The sequence below is a fragment of the Pezoporus wallicus genome, unplaced genomic scaffold, assembly GCF_028554395.1.
Source record: "Pezoporus wallicus isolate ANWC-B61680 ecotype Strahan unplaced genomic scaffold, APGP_CSIRO_Pwel_v1 contig_7505, whole genome shotgun sequence".
NCBI lineage: Eukaryota > Metazoa > Chordata > Aves > Psittaciformes > Psittacidae > Pezoporus > Pezoporus wallicus.
The window spans coordinates 4,114,860-4,127,521 of record NW_026638908.1 but is presented as its reverse complement, the minus strand read 5'-3'; the positions used below and the strand labels follow the sequence as shown (position 1 = coordinate 4,127,521).

The window sequence follows — 12,662 nt, the reverse complement described above, 5'->3', positions numbered from 1 at the left end:
CATCACTACAGTGCCACAGGAGTTGGTGAAACAACACTCACTCACAGGAAGAGAAGCTCTGTCTTGATTTAGTTGGCCAGCTTGGTGAGGGGAATTTTAGAAAACTTAAAGCTTTTCTGAGATGGGAAAAAAATTGTTTTATTTTATGCTGTTTCATTTCATTCACAGTCTTTGGAGAGTGAATGGTGTCTCCATCCCCATAACCTGACAGTGCCATCCTACCAAGTTGATTGGCTGGAACCATTTACACTCTTTGATTTTACCGTCACTCCATACACACACTGGGGCAAGGCACCAGCAACATCTGTATCCCTTCGAGCCCCTGAAGGAGGTACTAGAATTTTAAATCCCATTCTTCATTTGTTACGGGTACTGGGACCAGGTCTATGTCAGCAAGTGAAACCTGGAGAAGAATGAGCAGCTTTCAGGACTAGTCAGCTGCAGGCAAAGTTGCAAGGACATGTTCCTGAGTATCTTTGGTAATTATCTATTACACACATAAATGCACACAATTGCTGTAACAGAATTTGGAACAGAAAGCACATGACAATATATCTACCACGTGCCTATGACTATGAGCAAGAAAGAGAAATTAAGATCCATTACAATGGCCATCAAAGGCTGCAAGTACTTATTAAATTTTTAATAAATGTTACGCACTTTTAACTTCAGTAAATGAGTAAAAAGTTCTCATGCAGGTCAAAGTTAAGTCAGCTAAAATGTAGTGTTGAGTGACTAGAGCACTGAGAAAGCTTATGAGCTGCAGTCAATAGGGGTGATAGAGTATACGCTGTGAAAATTCTTGCAGCTCCATTGTTACCTACAGGACTTGGATAAATAGACATCTCCAGTGTGAGTGCAGGAGTCCATTTGTCTCTGTTTATGCAGCTCTTTTTTTTGCTAAGCAAGTTAAAATCAGATGCCTACACACCAATGAAAACCAGAAAGGAATTATATATATATATATATATAATTTTAGATATCCTCCTACAATATACACCTCACTGATGGCTGTCTTTCTCAGTCAGCATTAAGGTTGCAAAGCTCAGGCTCAGAACTAAAAGAGCTCATTATGAGGTAGAGTTTGTGTTTTAATAGGAGTACTTTGCTCTGTGTTTTTTACTGTTTTTTTTGTTTGTTTTTTTTTTGTTGTTGTTGTTGTATAGTTCCTTCAGCCCCTACAAACCCTAGGATATATGTGTTACAAAATAACCTACATGAAAGTGGTGACACAGTCCCTGTGGAGTTCAGGTGGGACAGGCCTGAAAAGGAAAATGGAGTATTGTTGCAGTTCAGGGTTTACTATCAACTCTTGACTCAGAGTGACACTGCTAACGCTTTCACAGAGTGGAACGCGAGCAACGTTAAACCCACCCTGACGCTCTTTTCCCTTATGGATGTGCTTCCCAGCCTTACAGTAAGGTTTCAGGTATGAAGAATTACTCAGCTTACCTCATGCTAGATGGTAGATGTTATCAGTGCAGCCTGATGTGTTTGCCGAGGAGATGTCACTGGGCTTGGGGCAAGAACTTGTGGTTTCTGCTTGTGGAGCTGCTGATTCACTGACTCACCCTTGGATACCCCGCTTAACCTTTCTCAATAATATTGTATTATTCACTAAATAAGGTGGGAAACAATGCTCCAGCATTATATAGATTTGGTGAAGCCCAAAAGAAACTTTCCTATAGGTTTCCTAAAGCCACTGCTAAAAGCTGCAAGTGAAACAAGATTTCACTGACCTGGTGGAGGGTGACACGCCATTAAAACAGAGCCACAGATCAAGAGACGTTCCACTGCTGGAAAAATGCAAAGACTCACAAGTCTTATATAAAAAGAGATTTCCATATTAAAATTTGTCAAGACAACATGTTTTTATTGTGACAAGATGTTTGGAACACACAGAAAGTGTGCTTGAAAGATAAGTTAAAAGCATGAAGGCATGTAATAGACCAGGTACTGATGGAGGACAGCACCATGTAGGTTGCAATATCAACCAACAGTAGGAATTGCTGCAGCCTGGGTAAGGAGACAAGACTGTCTGGTGTCCTTCAAGCTCTAACTGATGACAGATGAAGCATGGATTGTCACGTTCTCAGCCACTGCTTAAAATTCTCTTCATAGCCATGAACCAGCCCTGAATGTGGCCTTTGAAATCATCAGCAAGGCCTTAGGTCAAATAGAGCACTTGCATATATGCCCCTAGCTGAGCAGCCAGGGGATCTGGTTCCATTTCTGTCATTGACTCTTCAGGCTCTTGAATGCAATCATTTAAGCTGCTACTTAACAATTTTCTGTCCCACAGGTGCAAGCCTTCACCTCTGTGGGTCCAGGACCTATGTCTGATACAGCAGAGAGGTTTTCATCAGGTATGGATGACTTGGATGCTATCTCATTGTGTGTAACTGCTGGGAAAATCAATGCTACAGGAGTTTGGTATATAACTAGCCTGACACTGTGTGTAACATTTGTTCCACCCTACAGTAGACACCACAGAGGGAATAGTTACAGCTTCTGACATGAAATGATTAACACATTTCTTATCATCAGATTAAATTTCAAGCCTTTCCTCAAAACTATGCTAAATTGACTTTTCTAGGCAGCCTCAGGGTAGCATGGAAGAGCAGGTTGCTAAAGATCATAGAATATTTCTAATTTGGCAGTGAAAGGTAACCAGGAGAGTTAGGGATCTACTAGGGGTCATAGGCTATTTCTAGTTGCGCTGTTAAAGTAATCAATTGAGCAGTTCTATCTTTACTAGGCTTACATTTGTCAGGTAAACATCCACAGTGCCACTAAAAAAAAATCTTAGGACTTTGCATGTGATGAAAAGAAGTCATCTAAATATTTTATTTCTTTGCTGTGGCATATGAGAAAAAACAGTTTGTTCAGGGCCATAACTTACTTTTATCTTGTACTTGTTTTCCTTATGAATGACTGCTGTTGTCTAAAATGTTTTTTGTAAATCCTGCTGTGCCCTTTTCATTTCAGATCTTTTCCCTGTCCCAACTCTTCTAACTGTTTCTGCCAACAAGTTGTATCTCACTGACATAGACAATAATCACACCATATGGGAACTTTCAGCAAAGATAAATGTAAAGGACATCTGTTACATTGCTAATGACGATAAAGCATACTATATCGGAGAAGATTCTATTTTTCTTCTGAATATACAGACTGCTTCAAAGTTTCAGGTATTCCTTCGTTCATTCCCTTTCTTGAGACAATCTCAGAAAATATGTGGCCATTATTGTCATTATTTTGGGGCTAATTATGTTTTTGAAGAAGTCGCAGCTGCATATTTGAAACAGAAAAAAAGCAGCATGATAAAATACGGTAGGGAAACAACTGCAAAGACATAATTTTCTTAATAACAGTTTGTATGAGGTGTAATATGAAAGAGATTAGCTGGATAATTTTTCTTTCTAGCAGTATAATAAAGATATGTACAACAACATTTGGACTTCTTTATTTTATTTCACTTTTTTTATTTCTTTTTTTTGTCATCAGTAGCTTTAGAATAGGCTAGAGTATGCCATTGGTAAAGTTGTCCTATTAAACATATATGATTTTGGTGGCATCTTCTTTGTTCACAAGATATTTCAAAAGACATTTAATTTAAAATTCACACTATTAAATACAAGAAATTTTGTATAAAATGTAATTTAATTTAATTTTAATTTCAAGAATATGGAAGAACATGGAAACAACAATTGATATTTGTAAAATAATAGTTTTCATTTGTAATTTCCATTCTGTGCCATCTCTTTATATTTTGACTTCTACTTGCCAAGCAGAAATTATTTCAGAAACAAATGTAATTTCACCATGTCCCAGCATCAGGTGGGAAATTTGTGCTCTCAGACAGTTTTAGTAATGTTTTTATTTTTTTCTGAAGTTTTTCAAAGATGCATATCTTCACAATGCCACAGCCATCACAGTTGACTGGATTGCAAGACATCTCTTTGTTGCCCTGAAGACACCATGGAATGAAAATCAAATATTTGTTGTTGATCTTGAGCTGAAGATAAAATCTCTGAAAGTCTTGAACATACAGTTGGGTAGAAGTAATTCAACTGTATCATCTCTGTTGTCATATCCTTTCTTAAGGTAAGGCATATATTGCTAGTACCATTTTAAAACATATTTTAAACATAATTTTCATGAAATCATAAACATTTTTCTAGTATATCAGTCTTTTGCACTGTGTAAACCTCAGAAATCTGTGGATGCAGTTCTACTTTTATACTGCTAGTTGAGCTTGGCCATCCCTAATTTCAGAAAGAAGTGTATCTTTAAGTAAAGAGTTCAAATTCTATGCAAATACTGACAAGTTCTTCTATTTAAGTGATGCAAATGGAAGTCAGCACCAGACAAAATTTTTTACAGCAATCATTTTATCCAGAATAGTCAGTTATTGTGACCTTCCATTAAAAAATATCCTTTAAACACCTGGACTCACTCTGCAAGTATGCTGCTGTAGTTACCTTGTTTTAAACGTCTGGGAGGTTTGTGGCTGTAGTCTCTAACAGGACTGCATTTAGGGCAGATTGCTCAGATTGAAGTTTTTCTACTGTAAGCAATGCATTTTATTTTATAGCCGCTTGTACTGGATGGAGGAGCTTGATTATGGCAGCCGCATGTTTTATTATGATATTCTGAATAACACCGTGCACCACATTTTGGGACATGTATCAGTAGAAGAACAGATGAGGAACTACTGCACCTGTAATGTGGCAGAAGCAGAGCTAGGAAGACCTATGAGTATAGATGCGTCTGATTCCAAGAATCCCCAGCTGCTCTTTATCAGAGGAAGAGACGAAATATGGGCCTCAGATGTGGATGGTTGCCACTGTTGGAGAATTACCAAAATACCAGATTTTCAAGGTCTGAGTGCTCTGTTATGTTTCTAGATAGTTTGTGATTCTTGCTGTCTTTTACATCAAGCAATGTTCATTTCAGCAAAATATCATTAACGAAGCACTTTTTAAATGAAATTTATTTATAGGCAAGATGGACAAAATGTGTTCTGTGTTTCTAGTTGTACCCTGTTGATACAAACTAAGAGAAAGAGTAGTGTGAGGATATTTACTGATGCAAGTATGTATTCTCATAAGATGTAAGTTAAATGGAGATGCTGCAGACTCAAGTGTTACTAGTCAAGAGATTTTGCTTATACTATTAACACATTTTGCTAGAGTTTCATATTAGATACACCTATTACACTTTATTTCAATGAAAATGTACTATACCATCATAAGTTATACCTGAAAGTGGTACTGCAGACTTCAGTTTATGGGAAGGGTACTTCATGCAGGTAGTCTTGTATGACAGTTTATCTATGTTGTAATTCTTACAATGATAACACTTAATCTTGGTTGCTCAGTTTTCAGCTCAATTCAGGAGGATTGCTAATAAAGCTGTTCTGTTACCAGACGAGATCTTAATTGTTTCTGGGAGATGGCAAAGCATCATGGTTTTCATCTTGGAAAAACGATTAAAGTTTCTATAGACAACTCTTGTGCTTGTTAACTGAATTGCAGTTCTCATATTTATAGATAATAAAAAGCCTTCAAATCTACAGTTGTAAACTGAAATAATGAAGTGTCTCACCTTCATGAGACCTATTGGAAAATATCAGAAATCTGTTCTCCAGAGGAGGTCTTTGAAGATATGGTATGACCAAGACAGATACTCATATTGAATCACTGTGAATACAAGCACCCAGCTGCTCTTGCAAAATTGCCTGCTCAAGGTTTATTCTGAAGCTTAATTATACAACGTTTTCCTACAGGTAAGAAAATTGGCAGCTTGACTGTAGATAAGAAATTTGTATACTGGAGCACTGAAACAAAGGAGTACACTGAAATTTGGCGAGCAAATAAAGACAGAACAGGACATTTTCTTCAGAAGAGAGCAAATCAAGAGCTGAAAATCTTAGCCTACAGTTCAGCGGCACAACTGTATCCAGGTAGAGGGGATTTGGGTTGTTTTGTAAATGTAACAAATTTATTTCAGAGCTTGTATTTGAGTTGTAGATCATGCTGTATGTATTTATGTGAAGTAGGCTTTATGGATTCAGCAACCTTCTAGAGAGAAACCGTCCATGCACATTTTTAACAGGATTAATATAACAACTGGCCTTGTGTCGATTCACATGGGGGGGCATGATGATGAATATTTTCCATGTTTCAAAGGCTCATGGTGTTAACTCCAACCATGCCTATTTTCAAAGTTGTATCAGACCTGAAGACTTAGAAAAGGTGCACATTACAGGACAGAAAAAGAGCAAATGTGTCCACAAAGTGCTATAGCCAGAGTTTGATAATGATCACCGTTATGATACAGATTTCTGATTTTGTTCACAAGTATGCAATGCTGCAAAAATGTCTGCCCTTCCAAAGACAAAGAGATAAGAGCTCTGCTTATTAAAATGATTTGTAAAGAAGTATCTGAGAGGCAATTACAACTCACATTACAGTAGATACAGTTTTCTCTTAGAACTAATATTTTAAACAAACCATCATAGAATGATAATGAAAGAAATTAAAATTAGTTTTAGTAGAAAGTTAGGATTCATGGTACCTATACGGGTTATCTTTTTAAATGCAGAGGCTTAGAACATGCCAGCTACTAACATGATAAATATATTGAAAATGATTCTTTAACTTCAGTTTGGCATAAAATAAAAAATATACAAGACAATATTTTAACAGGATGGACATCTTTGGAATAAAATGATTTCACTTTTTTTTTTGAGTAGCTGTTAGAATTACTCCTGCCTGCAGCTGCTCTGACCAGTGTCCAGGCTATCCTTACCAGCACTTTGGGCAAGTTTGTTCTCATGAGGTCTGTGCGGGCTTGGCATTGGTACAGGAGCCTGGTTTGGACCTGGTACAGAATGTACCAATCCCTATCCCTAGGGATAGGGTTTCCTGCAACAGCCCCAGGCTTAGTACCCAGCTGGTACTGAAAGGGAAGAACTGGATTTCAAATCCAAAATAATCCAAAGGGATTATTTCTACCCAGAGACCTTCACAGAGTCCTTCTTATTTACATTGACTGATTCAAATATATTTGGAGGAACGCACAGCCTTGGCATTTGAGGAGGAAGGGCAATGCAGAGAATCACTCACACAAGTTTAAGATAAAAATAAATGAATATACTAAAATAAGAAAAAAATATTTTGTTCTCCTTCGCGGTACTGAAAGCAAATAGCATATATGTGAAAAAGTGATGTTTGCAAAGACCAGTTGGGTTGACTGACATGCTTTTTATTGCTTTAGTGATGAGAGTAAGGAGTACTGCTAGAGTTCCCTTTCATTCTAACCAATTTAATTGCCATCCAGAGACGTGATGTCAGTTGATCATTTAACACATCAGAAGCACTCAGTGAAAATTATTGTCCTGTCACAGATTCTGTGAGAGAATGATGTCTCTTCAGAGTTAGGAGGAAGGGGACTGAACTGAAGGATTGACATGAAGGGGACTGAATTGTAGGGGACTGTAGTGAAGGATTTTCCTGTCAGGGTAAACACATTTCTGTGGAACTGCCTGGCAGAAACTTTAACCCTGAAAAATGACTCAATTCTTTATTTCATCTGGGACTTTCCCCATGGGAGTTTTACTACTCTAAGTAACTATAAAATTGACAAAGATTCAACCTGACATTTATTTCTGTTGAACTGACTTTGTTACTCTTCCTCCCTCACATACACGAACCTGACTTAGGTAGGAATGGTGGGGTTGTTCATTTAGAGGGGTAAGATCTTGGCAATGAGGTCATTTGTTCTGGCCCAAGGGCAAATATTTGTCCTTGTACTATTTTCCCCATGCATGCCCCTTAATCTTTTCCTTCTCAGCAGCAACATCATTTAATATATATTTTTAATTTGTTTTTAAAAGTACATCAATTGATGAGGGTTTTGCTTTTGTTACATTTACTGTCAGAAAGTAGTTTTTGGTTGTTTTCTCTCTATAGACTTTACTCCTCCAGTTTCTTCTTCCTTTTCCCTGTAGACTCTTTTTCTCTTTCCTTTCCCCACTGTTGCTATGAACTTTACACATGAAAAGCTGCTTGGTAGAAAAGAGAGACAACATTTAATTACTAGAGAAAGGTACTCTCTATTCTTCTTATCTGTCTTTCCTGTGACAAACAAGTTCAGACTCATCAGTGTATACCGCCCTTAATAACACAGCAATTATGACCTGGATTTCCAAGGTATTTAGGTACTTAAAAAAGAGCTAGAATTACTAAATTCTTTAATAAATCTGTATCTTATCAAAGACAAATGAGATTTACCTTTATGACCACTATTTTTATGTCAATGGAAGTCAAATTAAGTGCACTCAGGTGGGATTTTGTTTTTCTGTTTGTTAAAGCAGAGAGAATAATTTGTGGTTATGTTTTCTAATAGGAATGGTGGTAGAATCATGAAAGTTTGGTTTGATCCAACAATAATTTTTTTTTTTTCATTTTTTGTTTGTCTTTCCTAGATAAAAGATGCCTGATTCCATTCACATATACTGAGAAACCTACTATCCTTGATACAACGAACACCAGTTTCACATTAAGCTTGCCATCTGTCACACCACAGCAGCTATGCCCTGGCATATTGCAGCCCACACCAACATACCTGGTCTTTCTTGGACAAATGACTAACAGCCACAGAAACTCAAGCTACCGTTTGTCTAATCTACAGAAAAAAACATTGGTATGGCTATTTTGGAACAAAAATGCACATGGTATCATATATGTAGAGGAATGTGATTTTTTTTCTAATAATTTTATAAGCCATTCTGTAACATTCAATCAGGGAGTTTTTCCACTTCTACGTACCCAACAATCATTTCCCTTTCTGTTTGGTATTTTTTAAGCTGTAGATTCCTCAGGTTTTCTTTGTGCAAGTACTCTTCTACTTTTCAACATGTTCTTGCTAAAATCCTGTTGAAATGGGTTTTCAGTTTCTACTTGTAAAAAGTGCAGTTGTGGTTGGTATTAAATCTGTTTAAATAACTCTTATGGCTGTCCATCAACCAAATGGTTTGCCATTATGTGTTTTGTGGTAGCTGTACTTTCCTTAGTAAGTTTTATTTCTCTTACATTTTTCTGACTTTGCATCTCCCATTTAAGTACCAGCTACTGAACAATGTGGTATTGCAGCCATGCTAATTACACCTCAGCTTGGTTTTGGTATATGTTTTCTGCAGTGACCTATTACTCAAACTATCATTAACTTTCTTTTTTAAACACTAAAGTGTATTAGAATGAAAATCACTCTTGTATTATTTTTGAACCCTTGCTCCATTGACAGATGATTAGTGTGACATATGAACCTCTTTTATATGAGTACATGTACTACCTGATTTTGAATTACAGGAATTTCAGGGTCCTGTAGCCATCATAGACAACCTACAGCCATTTTCAAGCTATGTCATACAAGTTGCAGTGAAAAACTACTATTCAGATGAGGAAATGCTCCCTATGGGAAAAGAGACAATTGGCACCACTCTGTATGGAGGTTTGTTTCACATTTTATTCTGATTTTGAACAGAATTCTCATCTCAGTTAAAGGAAGGTGTATGTAAGTTTGGGTTGCAAATCAGAAAGCAGAGATTTCTGCTTGAAATGTAATCTGTGTAGATCTTTACAAGGTTTTGGCAACCAGACTTGATGAATCTGTAAGATTCATGGCATGCATGTATTCTTTAATGCTTTTGCTCATTGGCTTCCTGAGGTAATATAAACTATGATTAAAAGTGGCTAAATGGTTGCAGTTTCTGCCTTGGACTACGTTTTTAATAAATGGGGTTTGAATGTGTATGTGGTTACATATGTTTAACTTTGTGTGTTATGTATTCATTCAGCATTAAGATTTTTCCGCTTGACTTGAGATTATTTTCATAATTACTGTTTCTTAGGGTGATTCAGATTTGATATATTGTGAACCAGATTGGAAAGGCAACTCTTCATTTTCTCTTCTTTTAACCTGAGTGCCAATATCACATTTTCAGTTGGTTTCAAGAATTTTGATGTGCCCTTCTCAGTCCCTTTCACACTACAAGAAAGCTAGGAATACTGCTTTGAACTTGAATGTTCATTGTGTCATTTAGGTCAGAGTGGACTGGTTAGGGATTACTTAATATATATAATTACATCAGTAAACTTATCTAATTATGTCAGAAGGAAGCTAAGAAGCTTCACTAGGAGTGAGTGGGTGAGAGAGGTATGAGTGAAGACAAAGCTATGATGGAAAGTGTTGTGAGTTGGTCCTGGCTGGATGCTGACTGCACATCATCCCCTCCTCACCTGGATAGGGAAGAGAAAATATGACTGAAGAGTCAAGGACAGGGAGAGATCACTCACCAGTTACTGTCATGGGCAAAACAGACTTGAATTTGGGAAAAATTAACCATCCCAGTTTCCCTGAATCTCTTGTCATGTCCCAGAAAAAAAAAAAAAAAAGGATCATCTGAAGACACATGCTATGCCTTTGCATGTTTTGCCTTGCAACCTAACCCAACAGAAGTATCATGCTCAGCACTTTTTCTTGCTTCGGATGTGTATGTGTGCACGTGCACACTTATCTCTGTTTTCATGAGGAGTTGCCTTTGTTCTGCTCTTCAGACAATTTTCTCATTGTTGGACTGATGCTGCTGGACTCAGTTGATGGAAACACGGAAAGCTATAATGAGAGCTAGCTATTTCCTGTAGTATTCATAGCAGTTCCTTGCTCTTCTGCTGCGCAGCTGTGCTGCATTTATTGTGCCTGGTGTCACCAGCTAGGGTCAGCTTGATCCACATAAACTCATCAATTGCAGAGCCATCAGGCATCTCTGACGATGCCCAAGTCAGCAAAGCAGAATTATAGCCATGTCCACATGTCAGCCAGTTTGTGTTTTGCAGGAAAGACTGGGAAAACTGTACCTAGGCATGCTTGCTGTTGATGTAGGAATGCTATATCCCCCACTTTCATTAGCTTTGCTGCCTGGCTCTTGTCCTACAGAGCTGGGACAGCTCTTCTCTGAGAGACAGTGAGGGAGTGAATTTAAAGGCCCAGTAGCATGTGGTCCTTGGGCATTAGCTCATTTAACCCAGTTACAGCAGGACTGGCAATACTGACATGCAGCTGTGCGGATCTTAGTAACATGCAGCTGGGGCACCACAGCAGGAGTCCTAAGGCTTCCCCTTCTCTCTTTACCTCTGTTTGGCTTTTGGCTGCTCCAGAAGGTGCTAAAGCAATTGAAATTGAAATAAACACAGCCATCACTGTGTTTTTCTTACCTGTCTCAAAGCCTCTTTCTCTTGCTGATCAGTTGTGCCCAAGAAGCATTTTATCCAGAATAGCTGGCAACAAGTACATGCCAGGGCTCCTGACTCCCTTTATTCTTCTCTTGGGGATGCATTCTGTGGTTTATTTAAAGGTCCATTCAAAGAACAATAACCTCTTCTTTTACCACCATTGTCCACAGCAGAGCATTACCTGTGAATTGCCAGTGGCTTCTCTTGTGCACAGACCATTCCTTGGGTTTTTTTGTCCTGGGCAGTCATGTTTTCCCACTTAAAGAAAACCTTTGTTTAAGACAAACCTCTTTTGATCTTTTAGATGAAAGTGGAACAAGAGCTGCGAGCAATGCCACACTATTTTAGGGATCCAGGCGTGCTATACTTTGGGAGTTCTCTTCCAACCGTGCTATATTTTTTTCTTTTAGTAGTCAGATCTCTACATCTGCAGCATTTAGGCGTTCATCCTATGTGGATATCTGAATACTATGAGCATATTCCTGAGGAGTCTGTGGCAAAAAAAGAATAGGAAAATCTGACCGATGATCAGTACATTTCAATGTTTTGCATGGAAATCCTCAGCTGTTGTAAACTTCGATGCACTGATTGAATAAGATTGAATACTATTGGGATATGGCAAGAATTCACACCATTGCTTCTTTGTGTGGTGACCTGAGCCATCCTTCAGCAATGTACACACTTTCAGTAGCAAAACATAAAAGTAGCATATTAAGTGGGAGCCTGGGTTGCTCCACAAAAATGGAATTTTTCAGTCTCAAGTTAAAATGAAACATGAAACTCAGAACTGGCTTCTCTACTTGGGGCAAAACAAAATTTTGGGATCAAAATAAAGTCCTAGAAAAAGAAAAAACAACACCAAAACCAAGCCAACAAACAACCACCAAAAAAAAAAAACCAAACAGAAACCACACCAGACCCCAAATCCTGAGCATTTTTGATACGTATCTGTATCAACATTCAGAGCTTTATACAATTTGCTGAAAGATTTCCAACCAGATGTAAACAGATTGTGTATGCGTCCTGGCATTTATGTTCTCAATTTCATGAACATTACTGGTAGTTTAAATTGTAATCAGATGTTGCTAGAGCCTCTTGAACTCTGTGTGCTATTTCACACCTCTGAAGTTGTATGAATTCCCTGTGTTTCCCTCAATCCTGTAATGAAATGAAAGAAGCTTGGATTAATCTGTTTTTTTCGAACAAATAACAAGATAGTGGGAACAAAAAAAAAAAAAAAAAGACAGCTTGGAAAAATTAATACATTGCTCTTGCCACAGAGTGTCACTCTTACTCCACATGTTTTATATGAAATGAGAAATTGTCTTCTTTACTAGACCTGCTTCTGCACATTTCATTTAA

At 37.7% G+C, this 12,662-nt stretch overlaps 1 protein-coding gene across 1 annotated transcript in view; it reads left to right on the top strand.

The window, feature by feature from the left end:
• ROS1 (ROS proto-oncogene 1, receptor tyrosine kinase) overlaps window positions 1–12,662 on the top strand; it is a 71,785-nt gene that overhangs the window by 27,920 nt on the left and 31,203 nt on the right. Inside the window, exons 21-29 of the mRNA XM_057413237.1 lie at window positions 169–331; window positions 1,167–1,429; window positions 2,303–2,366; window positions 2,989–3,191; window positions 3,896–4,107; window positions 4,598–4,884; window positions 5,792–5,968; window positions 8,495–8,712; window positions 9,378–9,519. Of these exons, the coding sequence (XP_057269220.1) occupies window positions 169–331; window positions 1,167–1,429; window positions 2,303–2,366; window positions 2,989–3,191; window positions 3,896–4,107; window positions 4,598–4,884; window positions 5,792–5,968; window positions 8,495–8,712; window positions 9,378–9,519 (1,729 nt within the window). The remainder of the gene's footprint in view (window positions 1–168; window positions 332–1,166; window positions 1,430–2,302; window positions 2,367–2,988; window positions 3,192–3,895; window positions 4,108–4,597; window positions 4,885–5,791; window positions 5,969–8,494; window positions 8,713–9,377; window positions 9,520–12,662) is intronic.